This window comes from Mobula hypostoma, chromosome 10 (genome assembly GCF_963921235.1).
Source record: "Mobula hypostoma chromosome 10, sMobHyp1.1, whole genome shotgun sequence".
Lineage (NCBI taxonomy): Eukaryota > Metazoa > Chordata > Chondrichthyes > Myliobatiformes > Myliobatidae > Mobula > Mobula hypostoma.
In genome coordinates this window covers 53466262-53479914 of record NC_086106.1, presented here as the reverse complement: position 1 = coordinate 53479914, position 13653 = coordinate 53466262, and the positions used below count along the sequence as shown (strand labels likewise).

The window sequence follows — 13653 nt, the reverse complement described above, 5'->3', positions numbered from 1 at the left end:
GGGCAGTTGGTGTACAAGCAGAGGCAGTGTGTAGTGAGACTGTCAGGAAGGACAGGCAGATGATAGGGCAAAATTGCAGTCAGTGGGATGAGCTGCAGTATAACAGGGGACCAAAATCAAAAATGATGAAGAAAACAGGACTGAGGGTGTTGTAGCTGAATGCACACAATAAGATAGATGATCTTGTAGTGCAATGAGAGATTGGCAGGAATGATATTGTGGGCATCTCTGAGTCGTGGCTGAAAGAGGATTACAGTTGGGTGCTTACCATCTAAGTATACACATTGCATTGAAAGGACAGGTAGATAGGCAGAGAGGATGGGGTGGTTCTGTCGGTAATAAATGAGATCAAATCCTTAGGAAGAGGTAACAAAGGACTGGAAGATGTAGAATCATTGTGGGTAGAGTTAAGGATCTACAAACATAAAAGGACCCTGATGGGAGTTATATACAGGCCTCTAAACAATAGCCAGGATGTAGGCTTCAAATTACAATGGAAAGTAGAAATTAGATGTCAAAGGGGCAAAGTTATGATAGTCATGGAAGATTTAAATATGCAGATAGATTAGGAAATTCAGGTTTATGCTGATTTTGGATCCCAAGGAAGAGAATTTGCAGAATGCCTATGAGATGGTTTTTTATAGGGATCCTCTGGTTGAGCCCACTAGGGGATCAGCTATTCTTGATTGGGTATTGTGTAAAATAACTATTCAACTTCTCCACCATTTCCTTATTCCCCAATACCACTGTCCTGTGTCATTTTTAGGTGGTCTGATATCTACCCTCGCCTCCCTACTTTTTTATAGATCTGGAAAAAATTGGCATCCTCTTTGATATTATTGGCTATCCTACTTTCATATTTCATTCTTTCCCTCCTAATGACTTTTTAGTTGCCTTCCCAGTCCTTTAAATCCCCATTAAATTTTGCTCAATTACATGCCCTGTCTTTGGCTTTTATGTTGGCTTTAACTTCCCTTGTCAGCCTCGGTTGTGTCATCCTGCCATTGGAATACCTCTTCCTCCTTGGGATGTATCAACGTGCCACACATGAGGCTGCTTACCAAGATCAGTGCCCATGGTACTACAGGAAAGTTACTGGCATGGTTAGAGCATTGGCTGATTGGCAGGAGGCAGTGAGTGCGAATAAAAGGATCCTTTTCTGGTTGACTGCCAGTGACTAGAGGACACAGCCGTGGCTGACAAGGGAAGTTGAATATTTATTTTGCATCAGTTTTTACTGTTGAACACTCTAACAGTATAGCTGAAGCTCCAGAGTGTCAGGGAGCAGAGTAAGTGCAGTTGCTATTACTAAGGAGAAGGTGCTTGGGAAACTGAAAGATCTGAAGGTAAATAAGTCACCTGGACCCGATGGACTACACCCCAGGGTTCTGAAAATGGAGCTGAAGAGATTGTGGATTCAAAAACACTAGATTCTGGCATGGCTACAGAGGACTGAAAAATTGCAGATGTTACTCCACTCTTCAAGAAGGGAGGGAGGAAGAAGAAAGGAAATTATAGGCTGGTTAGCCTGACCTCAGTGATTGGGAATATATTGGAGTCAATTGTTAAGGATGTGGTTTTGGGGTGCTTGGAGGCACATGATAAAATAACTATAGTCAGCATGGTTTCCTCAAGGAAAAATCTTGACTGGCAAATCTGTTGGAATTACTTGAGGAATTAACAAGCGGGATAGACTAAGCAGAATCATTGAATGTTGTGTACTTGTATTTTCAGAAGGTCCTTCACAAGATGCCACTCATGAAGCTGCTTAGCAAAGTAAGAGCTCATGGTACAGCAGGACGTCTACTAGCATTGGTTGATTGGCAGGAGGCAAAGGGTGGGAATAAAGGGAGCATTTTCTGATTGGCTGACGGTGACCAATGGCGTTCCGCAGGTGTCAATGTTGAAACCACTTCTTTTTACGTTCTATGTCAATGACTTGGATGATGAAATTGATGCTTTTGTGACCAAGTTAGTGGATAATATGAAGGTAATTGGAAGGGCAGGTGGTGCATGATTCCCTAAAGGGTAACTTGCAGTTTGATTTTGTGGTACAGAAGTAAAATGCAATGTTAGCATTCATTTTGAGAGGACTAGAATATAAAACAAGGAAGTAATTCTAAGGCTTTATAAGGCACTGGTGAGGCCACACTTGGAGTATTGTGAGCCATTTTGAGCCAATTACCTAAGAAAGGATGTGCTGATATTAGAGACGGTTCAAAGGAGGTTCATGAAAATGATTCCAGGAATAAAAGGCTTATCAAATGAGGAGTGTTTGATGGCTTAGGCCTGCACTTGCTGGAATTTAGAAGAATGGGGGTGGATCTCATTAAAACTGCTGAATATTGGAAGACCTAGATAGAGTGGAGTTGGAGAGCATGTTTCCTATAGTGGAGGAGAATAGCACCAAAAGGCACAACCCAGAATAGAAGTTGCAGATGGTGTTGAGGAAGCAGGGAGCCTGCAGAAGTGCTTAGGAGAATGGGCAAGAACTGGCAGATGGAATACAGTGTTGGGAAGTGCATGGTCATGCACTTTGGTAGAAGGAATAAAAATGCAGATTAATTTCTAAACTGGGAAAAAAAATTTTTAAATTGGAGGTGCAAAGGGACTTGCGATATTGCTGGGACTGGAAGCTTCAGTTAAGAGAAGAGACTAGAAAGGCTGGGACAACAGCAATTCTGCAGATGCTGGAAATTCAAGCAACACACATAAAAGTTGCTGGTGAGCGCAGCAGGCCAGGCAGCATCTCTAGGAAGAGGTGCAGTTGCCATTTCAGGCCGAGACCCTTCGTTAGGACTAACTGAAGGAAGTGCTTTCTCTGGAGTGCAGAGGTTTAGGAAATTGTCAGGGGGCATAGATAGGGTAGACAGACACAGTCTTACCTTGCCCCCCTCCCCGCCAGGGTTGGGGTGTCTAAAACTAATTTAAGTTGACAGAGAAAAGATTTCAAGGGGACAAATTTTTTACACAGAGGTTAGAGGGTATGTGGAATGAGCTATCAATGGAAGTGGTAGAGGTTGTAAAATTGCAAAGTTTAAAAAGTTTGGACAGGTATATGGATAGGAAAGATTTAGAGAGATATGGACTAGATGTAGGCAAGTTGGGTGTTCTGTTTCCATGCTGTAAAAATATGTATCTATGAATATATCTTGGATTCTGATGTTAACAATGATTTTAGTTACCAGAGACTGAGAAGGCCATCTAATCAATGAGTGACATTGGCTGGAGTCTTTGGTAGTCGCCTCTCCACATCTAACTTTAAAGCTCACAGAATCAATTCTCGATAAAGCAGATGCCAAAGCTGACCTTAACGAAATATAATGAGTTTTTTTGTTCCAAGTTTGTGGTTACTTTCTAACAATAGGTGAATATTAGTGGACAGTGGCCCGGACAGACAAGAACAGCAGGGCTCTCACAGCTAACGGTATGAGCTAACGGTTTAAAAAGTTCGTCTGTTTGGCGAGGTAAGTGGGTGAGTAGACTTATCTTTCCTGTTTCATTCCTGTAGAATTAGGTAGCATACCTGCAGGGTTAGTGCTTTGTTCAGGGTGTCAGATGTGGGAATCCTGGGAGACCTCCAGCCTCCCTGATGGCCACACCTGCGCCAGGTGCTCTGAGATGCAGCTCCTCAGAGACCGTGTTAGGGATCTGCAGCTGCAGCTCGATGACCTACTGCTTATCAGGGAAAGTGAAGAGGTGATAGACAGGAGCTACAGGGAGGTAGTCATCCCTAGGCTACAGGAGTCAGAAAACTGGGTCACTGTCAAGAGAGGGAAGGGAAATGCCCGGATAGTGGAGAGCACACCTGTGGCTGTCCCCCTCAGCAACAAATATCTTGTTCTGGATGCTGATGTGGGGGGTGACCTGACGGGGGACGCCCACGGTGACCGGGTCTCTGGCACTGAGCCTGGTGCTGTGGTGCAGGAGAGAAGGAGGGAGAAGAGAAATGCGGTAGTCGTAGGGGATTCCATAGTCAGGGGAATGGACAGGAGATTCTGTGAACCTGACAGAGATACCCACAAGGTGTGTTGCCTCCCAGGTGCCAGGGTACGGGATGTCTCGGATCGGGTCCTGCATATTCTAAAGGGGGAGGGTGAGCAGCCAGTTGTCTTGGTACATGTTGGTACCAATGACATAGATAGGACAAAGGAGGAGGTCCTGAAGAGAGATTTCCAGGAGTTAGGAAGGAAGCTGAGAAGCAGGACCTCCAGGGTAGTAATCTCGGGATTGCTACCTGTGCCACGTGCTAGCGAGGGCAAGAGTCGTCAGATCAGGCAGATGAATGCATGGCTGAGAGACTGGTGTAGGGGGCAGGGCTTCAGATTCTTGGATAATTGGGATCTCTTCTGGGGGAAGTATGACCTGTTCAAAAAGGACAGGTTACACCTGAACCCGAAGGGGTCCAATATCCTGGCGGGAAAATTTAATCGAGCTGTTAAGGGAGGGTTTAAATTAATTTGACAGGGGGATGGAAACCGGAATGATAGAGTGGAGGAAGGGGAAAACAGAAATAAATCTAAGATAGTGAGCAGTAAAGATGTCAGGAAAGACAGGCAGGTGATGGGGCAAATTTGTAGCCATCGGGATGAGTTGCAGTGCAATAAAGTTGCAGTGAAATCAAAGCAAAAAGTATCAAATACTGGTCTTAAGGTGTTGTACTTAAATGCACGCAGCATAAGGAATAAGGTGGATGATCTTGTTGTACAGCTACAGATTGGCAGATATGATATTGTGGCCATCACTGAGACCTGGCTAAAGGATGCATGTCTCTGGGAACTGAACGTCCAAGGATACACGGTGTATCGGAAGGATAGGAAGGTAGGCAGAGGGGGAGGCATGGCTTTATTGGTAAGAAATGATATTAAATCATTAGAAAGAGGTGATATAGGATCGGAAGGTGCAGAATCTTTATGGGTTGAGCTAAGAAATAGCAGGGGTAAAAGAACCCTGATGGCAGTTATTTATAGGCCTCCAAACAGGTGGGAAAGACAGCAGAGCAGCAGTGGCTGGAGTTCATGCGAGAAATGAGGAATGTGCAAGACAGGTATATTCCAAAAAAGAAGAAATTTTCGAATGGAAAAAGGATGCAACCGTGGTTGACAAGAGAAGTCAAAGCCAAAGTTAAAGCAAAGGAGAGGGCATACAAGGAAGCAAAAATTAGTGGGAGGACAGAGGATTGGGAAGTTTTTAAAACCTTACAAAAGGAAACCAAGAAGGTCATTAAGAGGGAAAAGATTAACTATGAAAGGAAGCTAGCAAATAATATCAAAGAGGATACTAAAACCTTTTTCAAGTACATAAAGAGTAAAAGACAGATGAGAGTAGATATAGGACCGATAGAAAATGATGCTGGAGAAATTGTAATGGGAGATAAGGAGTTGGCAGAGGAACTGTACGAGTATTTTGCATCAGTCTTCACTGAGGAATACATCAGCAGTACACCGGACACTCAAGAGTGGCAGGAAAGAGAAGAGTGCGCAGTCACAATTACGACAGAGAAAGTACTCAGGAAGCTGAATAGTCTAAAGGTAGATAAATCTCCTGGACCAGATGGAATGCACCCTTGTGTTCTGAAGGAAATAGCTGTGGAGATTGCGGAGGCATGAGCGATGATCTTTCAAAAGTCGATAGATTCTGGCATGGTTCTGGAAGACTGGAAGATTGCAAATGTCACTTCGCTATTGAAGAAGGGGGCAAGGAAGCAAAAAGGAAATTATAGACCTGTTAGCTTGACATCCGTGGTTGGGAAGTTGTTGGAGTCGATTGTCAAGATGAGGTTACAGAGTACCTGGAGGCATATGACAAGATAGGCAGAACTCAGCATGGATTCCTTAAAGGAAAATCTTGCCTGACAAACCTATTACAATATTTTGAGGAAATTACCAGTAGGCTAGACAAGGGAGATGTAGTGGATGTTGTATATTTGGATTTTCAGAAGGCCTTTGACAAGGTGCCACACATGAGGCTACTTAACAAGATAAGAGCCCATGGAATTACGGGAAAGTTACATACGTGGATAGAGCATTGGCTGATTGACAGGAAACAGAGAGTGGGAATAAAGGGATCCTATTCTGGTTGGCTGCCGGTTACCAGTGGTTTTCCACAGGGATCAGTGTTGGGCCTGCTTCTTTTTACATTGTACATCAACGATTTGGATTATGGAATAGATGGCTTTGTGGCTAAGTTTGCTGACGATACGAAGATAGGTGGAGGGGCCGGTAGTGCTGAGGAAATGGAGAGTCTGCAGAAAGACTTGAATAGATTGGATTAATGGGCAGAGAAGTGGCAAATGAAGTACAATGTTGGAAAGGGTATGGTTATGCACTTTGGCAGAAAAAATAAACGGGCAGCCTATTATTTAAATGGAGAAAGAATTCAAAGTTCTGAGATGCAACGGGACTTGGGGGTCCTGGTACAGGATGCCCTTAAAGTTAACCTCCAGGTTGAGTCAGTAGTGAAGAAGGCAAGTGCAATGTTGGCATTCATTTCTAGAGGAATAGAGTATAGGAGCAGGGATGTAATGTTGAGGCTCTATAAGGCGCTGGTGAGACCTCACTTGGAGTACTGTGTGCAGTTTTGGTCTCCTTATTTAAGAAAGGATGTGCTGACGTTGGAGAGGGTACAGAGAAAGATTCACTAGAATGATTCCGGGAATGAGAGGGTTGACATATGAGGAACGTTTGTCCGCTCTTGGACTGTATCCTTGGAGTTTAGAAGAATGAGGGGAGACCTCATAGAAACATTTCGAATGTTAAAAGGCATGGACAGAGTGGATGTGGCAAAGTTGTTTCCCATGATGGGGGAGTCTAGTACGAGAGGGCATGACTTAAGGATTGAAGGGCGCCCATTCAGGACAGAAATGCGAAGAAAATTTTTTAGTCAGAGGGTGGTGAATCTATGGAATTTGTTGCCACGGGCAGCAGTGGAGGCCAAGTCATTGGGTGTATTTAAGGCAGAGATTGATAGGTATCTGAGTAGCCAGGGCATCAAAGGTTATGGTGAGAAGGCGGGAGAGTGAGACTAAATAGGAGAAAATGGATCAGCTCATGATAAAATGGCGGAGCAGACTTGATGGGCCGAATGGCCTACTTCTGCTCCTTTGTCTTATGGTCTTATGGTCTTATATTTCAAGCTCAAATTCACCACAAGTATATTGAAGAAGCCACCTCCTAACCTACAAAAAACCTTATACTCTCACACAGAATTCCCTTAATGGGGATATGCAGCCAAGAGGGAATAGCATTACATGGAAGGAGCAGAACATGTCTTGCCCATAAATCTTTGACAGGCAGCTAAGCTATGCCTTCAGCTTAGCTGGCTTTCAAAACTCTTAAGAACTATGAATTTTCCAGCATTTATAAGTTTGCCTTATTGTTAAAATTGCTCTGTTACAACAGTTTTAAAATGTTAGCAATATATAAACAAAATTAAGAAGTTTAAGAAACCTAAAACACTTAAATAAGCTCAAATAAAAATCTAAATCCGGTCTCCATTGCATTCAGTGGGGAAGATGGTCAACCCTTAAATGGTACATTAAGAAATACAGTGCAAAAATAGGATCCTTGGCCCACAAAGTCCATGCCAACCATTATCCCATCCATTCACACTAATCCTAATGTATTCTTCCCACATTCCCATCAACTGCCTCTAGATTCTCCCACTCATCTACACACTAGGGACAGTTTGCAACGGACAATTAATCTACCACCTCTTTGGGATGTGAGAAGAAACTGGAGCACACAGTCACAGGGAAAATGAGCAAACTACACTCTGACAGCAACAGAGATGTCAGGAAATGTAGAGGAGGGTTGTCCTAAAAGCAGAGCAGCAGAGACAATCTAGTTTCAAAGTTTCAAAGTACATTTATTATCAAAGAATGTATAGATTATGCAACCCTTGAGATTCATTTGCTTACAGGCAGCCACAAAGCAAGGAAGCCAAAAGAATCCAACTATAAAAATAAAATGAAGACCAGCACTCAATCCACAGAGAAAGGGGAAAAAAAACACAAATCATGAAAACAATAGAAGAAAGCAACAAGATTCCGAACCAAAAGGGGTCCTTAGATCTGAACCATGGGGCAGCCTGGACTAGGCCCAGTGCCTCTGTATTTGGTGGTGAGTGATGACTTCAATAATAGGCCACAAAATGACAAGCACAAGGGCCACAAAGCAAGAGAAAACAGAAACTAAACACATTAAGCTCAAGGTAAACTTTAGGCAGAGAGAGTGAAAGTTAGGAGCAACTAGTTGAGGCCGGCTGATTTGATGAGTGAACAAGGACGGTGGATCAGAACTGGGGTTAAATAGACTAGGGGAGATGAATCCTATTAGCTGGCTGGAGACTGAGAGGTGCCTGCATGTGCAGACTGGGAGGTGTCAGAGGGAGCAGGCTTGGCACAAGGTCAGTATTGAACTTGGGACACTGAAGCTGTGAAGCACCAGTCCTACCTACTGCACCACTCTCAAATGAATTCCACATCAAAGTAAGTGGCCAATCTTTATAACTCTGCTCTTCCTTTAGACTCTGAGAAACCAACCATCAGGTGTGGCAGCTGGCAGTTCTCAGAAATGAGGTTAGCAGTTTTGCACAAAGTGACAAGTTTCTGGAAAGTATTGGAAAGAGAGTAATCAAAAAAGATTCCATTAGAATATTCCAAACAAAGCTGGTAGATAACAGAAAGGAAAGAGTTTGCAGGGCTCAGGAGGGTAAGGCTAGCTGGATTTTTATTTTATCTATCTATCTATCTATTTATTTATCAATGCAGGTCCTTCTGGCCCTTCAAATCCCGCCAAACCCAATGAACCCTAACCTGATCACAGGAGAATTTGCAATGACCAATTGACCTACTCGGTACGTCTTTGGACTGCGGGAGGAAACCTGAACACCCAGCGGAAACCCATGCCTTCCATGTGGGGGACATAGGAGGACACAAAAAATGGCTCCAAACTCCAGAACATCCAAAGCAGTAACAGCATCACCTTAACTGCTGTGCTACCATGGCACCCACACATAGTGAAATACGCACGGCCTTGACAACTGAATGGACTCTTTGCATGTTGTTGATCATCCGTGTGGGTGAACCAAATATTACTGTCAGCCACATAAGGATTAAGTCGGTGTCTGCCATGTACTCGGACAAATCAGAAGAATTCTGGACATTCCCCACACTGTGAAGTAACCTTAAAGTTTCCACATACCACTATCCCACAAGCAATGAGGAGCAGCTTTTGGTCTAACGCTCTGGGAATGTTACTGAGGGGCTTGTATTGGCCAGGATTTCAGCAAGAACTCTTGTGCATATTTTAAACTGCTTGTTTAATATTTTTAATTGCCACTGGTACTACACATGAATCAGGGAGAAGTTCCAAAGCCTGTCCGGCACTTCCTCGGAACCCCACTCACCGGCAGTATCTCCAGCATTGGACTCAACCTCTCAAAAACAAGCACACTGTCAACCAAACTAAAGGAAATCGACCAATGGTGAGATCTTCTTCCGTCTTGCTGACGACTTCTTTTATACTTACACAAGTTTCCGGTGAAACTTCATGATCTTATGAATCAGTAGTTCCTGGGTTGGAAGGTATATCTTGGATCGCAAATGTGCTAGGTCCAATTCTTCATCAAAGTTACCAATCTCAGCTTGGAGAGACAAGGAATTACAATAAAAACAACAAAACAAATGAAATAAATATGATTAGATCAACAAGTTAAACGAAGTTTGTTCTTTCAAAAAAAAAATTGAGTGAAATACAGAATAATTCTGACAACACACATAAAAGATGCTGATGAACGCAGCAGGCCAGGCAGCATCTGTAGGAAGAGGTGCAGTCGACGTTTCGGGCTGAGACCCTTCGTCAGGACTAACTGAAGGAAGAGTGAGTAAGAGATTTGAAAGTTGGAGGGGGAAGGAGAGATCCAAAATGATAGGAGAAGACAGGAGGGGGAGGGATAGAGCCAAGAGCTGGACAGGTGATAGGCAAAAGGGGATACGAGAGGATCATGGGACAGGAGGTCCGGGAAGAAAGACAAGGGGGGGGGGACCCAGAGGATGGGCAAGAGGTATATTCAGAGGGACAGAGGGAGAAAAAGGAGAGTGAGAGAAAGAATGTGTGCATAAAAATAAGTTTACAGATGGGGTACGAGGGGGAGGTGGGGCCTTAGCGGAAGTTAGAGAAGTCGATGCTCATGCCATCAGGTTGGAGGCTACCCAGAAGGAATAGAAGGTGTTGTTCCTCCAAACTGAGTGTGGCTTCATCTTTATAGTAGAGGAGGCTGTGGATAGACATGTCAGAATGGGAATGGGATGTGGAATTAAAATGTGTGGCCACTGGGAGATCCTGCTTTCTCTGGCGGACAGAGCGTAGATGTTCAGCAAAGCGGTTTCCCAGTCTGCGTCGGGTCTCACCAATATATAAAAGGCCACATCGGGAGCACCAGACGCAGTATATCACCCCAGTCGACTCACAGGTGAAGTGTTGTCTCACCTGGAAGGACTGTTTGGGGCCCTGAATGGTGGTAAGGGAGGAAGTGTAAGGGCATGTGTAGCACTTGTTCCGCTTACACGGATAAGTGCCAGGAGGGAGATCAGTGGGGAGGGATGGGGGGGACGAATGGACAAGGGAGTTGCGTAGGGAGCGATCCCTGCGGAATGCAGAGAGAGTGGGGGAGGGAAAGATGTACTTAGTGGTGGGATCCCGTTGGAGGTGGCAGAAGTTACAGAGAATAATATGTTGGACCCGGAGGCTGGTGGGGTGGTAGGTGAGGACTAGGGGAACCCTATTCCTAGTGGGGTGGCGGGAGGATGGAGTGAGAGCAGATGTACGTGAAATGGGGGAGATGCGTTTAAGAGCAGAGTTGATAGTGGAGGAAGGGAAGCCCCTTTCTTTAAAAAAGGAGGACATCTCCCTCATCCTAGAATGAAAAGCCTTATCCTGCCTTATCCTGAGAGCAGATGCGGCAGAGACGGAGGAATTGCGAGAAGGGGATGGCGTTTTTGCAAGAGACAGGGTGAGAGGAGGAATAGTCCAGATAGTTGTGAGAGTCAGTAGGCTTATAGTAGACATCAGTGGATAAGCTGTCTCCAGAGACAGCGACAGAAAGATCTAGAAAGGGGAGGGAGGTGTCGGAAATGGACCAGGTAAACTTGAGGGCAGGGTGAAAGTTGGAGGCAAAGTTAATAAAGTCAACGAGTTCTGCATGCGTGCAGGAAGCAGCGCCAATGCAGTCGTTAATGTAGCGAAGGAAAAGTGGGGGACAGATACCAGAATAGGCACGGAACATAGATTGTTCCACAAACCCAACAAAAAGGCAGGCATAGCTAGGACCCATACGGGTGCCCATAGCTACACCTTTAGTTTGGAGGAAGTGGGAGGAGCCAAAGGAGAAATTATTAAGAGTAAGGACTAATTCTGCTAGATGGAGCAGAGTGGTGGTAGAGGGGAACTGATTAGGTCTGGAATCCAAAAAGAAGCGTAGAGTTTTGAGACCATCCTGATGGGGGATGGAAGTATATAAGGACTGGACATCCATGGTGAAAATAAAGCAGTGGGGGCCAGGGAACTTAAAATCATCGAAAACTTTAAGAGCGTGAGAAGTGTCACGAACATAGGTCGGAAGGGATTGAACAAGGGGTGATAAAACCGTGTCGAGGTATGCAGAAATGAGTTCGGTGGGGCAGGAGCAAGCTGAGACAATAGGTCGTCCAGGGTAGGCAGGTTTGTGGTCTTGGGTAGGAGGTAGAAACGGGAAGTGCGGGGTGTGGGAACTATAAGGTTGGTAGCAGTGGATGGGAGATCCCCTGAGCGGATAAAGTCGGTGATGGTGTGGGAGACAATGGCCTGGTGCTCCTTAGTGGGGTCACGATTGAAGGATAAATAAGAGGAGGTATCCGCGAGTTGTCGCTGTGCCTCGGCAAGGTAGAGGTCAGTACGCCAGACTACAACAGCTCCCCCCTTATCGGCGGGTTTAATAATAAGGTCAGGATTAGTTCGGAGGGAGTGGAGAGCAGAGCGTTCCGAAGGAGTGAGGTTGGAATGGGGACAAGGTGCGGTGAAGTGGAGATGGTTGATGTCCCGTCGGCAGTTAGTGATAAAGAGATCCAGAGCAGGCAGAAGACCAGAGCGGGGTGTCCATGAAGAAGAGGAGGGTTGAAGACGGGAGAAGGGGTCATCGGTGGGGGTGGAAGAGTCCTTGCCGAAGAAGTAGGCTCGGAGACGGAGACGGCGGAAGAAAAGTTCCGCATCATGGCGAACACGGAGCTCGCTGAGGTGTGGGCGAAGGGGGACAAACGTGAGGCCCTTACTGAGGACAGAGCGTTCTGCCTCCGACAGTTGAAGGTCGGAGGGGATGGTAAAGACCTGGCACGGATGAGAGCTGGGATCAGAGGGGGGAGGGGGGAGTCTGATTTCAGTGTATCAGGTTCTGCTGTTCAATTGGCCACAGAGGTCCATATCAACTGTCATATCCTATCATCCTAGGATAAAGTTACCTCTCAGTGAATCTAAGTCATAAACATTAGTTTTCTTTTCATTTTAATTCTCCATTTATTCTGGTTAATGGAAAGAACACTATTTATTACCTATCCTGTTCCCCCTTGAGAGGATAGTGGAGAGAATCACTGGAATGCTGAAGATAGTCTTAACAGTGTTTGGTAGGGATTTAGTTTCTTTGTGGGGAAAGAACGGCAATCGCTGTGAAAAGCAGGCTGGTGTGAGACTTGGAAGTGGAGCTGGGGATGGTGGTGTTCTGGTGCTGAATGGGTTCCACTGGAGGAGTGGGGACTCTTTCAGTGAGTTAGGACCACATCTCTCTTTTTTATTAATAAATAGTGTACATTATTTTACCCAATTCATAGAGCATTGTAAGCAGTTCCACTCTCCACTCTGCAGGTAGGATGTCATTGCACTGGAGAGCGTGCAGAATAGATTCAGCAGAATGCTGTTTGGATTGGAGGACCTTCATCATGGGGAGAGATTGGTTGGGCTGGGTTTTGTTTCCCCTGGTGTGAAGGATTCAGAGTGATGGCCTGATAGAAGCATAAAAGATTATGAGAGGCAAGTGTACGGTAGCTACCCCAAATTATTTTCTCTGGTTGCAAATGGCAGGTATCCGAGGGTATAGCTTTAAGTTCGGGGGGGGGAGGTGGGAATGGGGAAGTTTAAAAGAGATTTACGAGGCAAGTTTCTTCACAAAGAAAGGCAGGTGCCTGGAACATCCTGCCAGGTGAGGTGGTGGAAGCAAAGTTTAAGATGCTTCTAGACAGTCAAATGAACAGGCAGAGATAATACGCAGGCAGATGGGATTAGTTTGGATTGGTATTATAGTGGACAATAAGGTCATGGGCCAAAAAGCCTGCTTCTGTGCTATACTATTCTATGTTCTATAGCAGTGGCGTCAAAACAAGAGAGCATTGGTTTAAGGTGAGAGGAAGGAGTTTAACATACAGCTGATAGGTAAGACTTTTACATAGAGAGTGGTTGATATCGGAAGTGAGCTGCCGGAGGAGATGGTGGAATTAAACACAATTACTTTGTTTATGAGACATTTAGACTTTAGACGGCAAAACTCAGAAGTATGCAGTCCTAGTGATTGGTGTACTATAGGGGCAAAAAGGTTGGCATGAAGAGGTAGACGGAAGACCTTGCTTCT

At 45.0% G+C, this 13653-nt stretch overlaps 1 protein-coding gene across 1 annotated transcript in view; it reads right to left on the bottom strand.

Moving 5' to 3' along the window:
* LOC134352536 (FERM domain-containing protein 7-like) overlaps positions 1-13653 on the bottom strand; it is a 226343-nt gene that overhangs the window by 33916 nt on the left and 178774 nt on the right. Inside the window, exon 4 of the mRNA XM_063059798.1 lies at positions 9531-9645. Coding sequence (XP_062915868.1) covers positions 9531-9645 — 115 coding nt within the window. The remainder of the gene's footprint in view (positions 1-9530; positions 9646-13653) is intronic.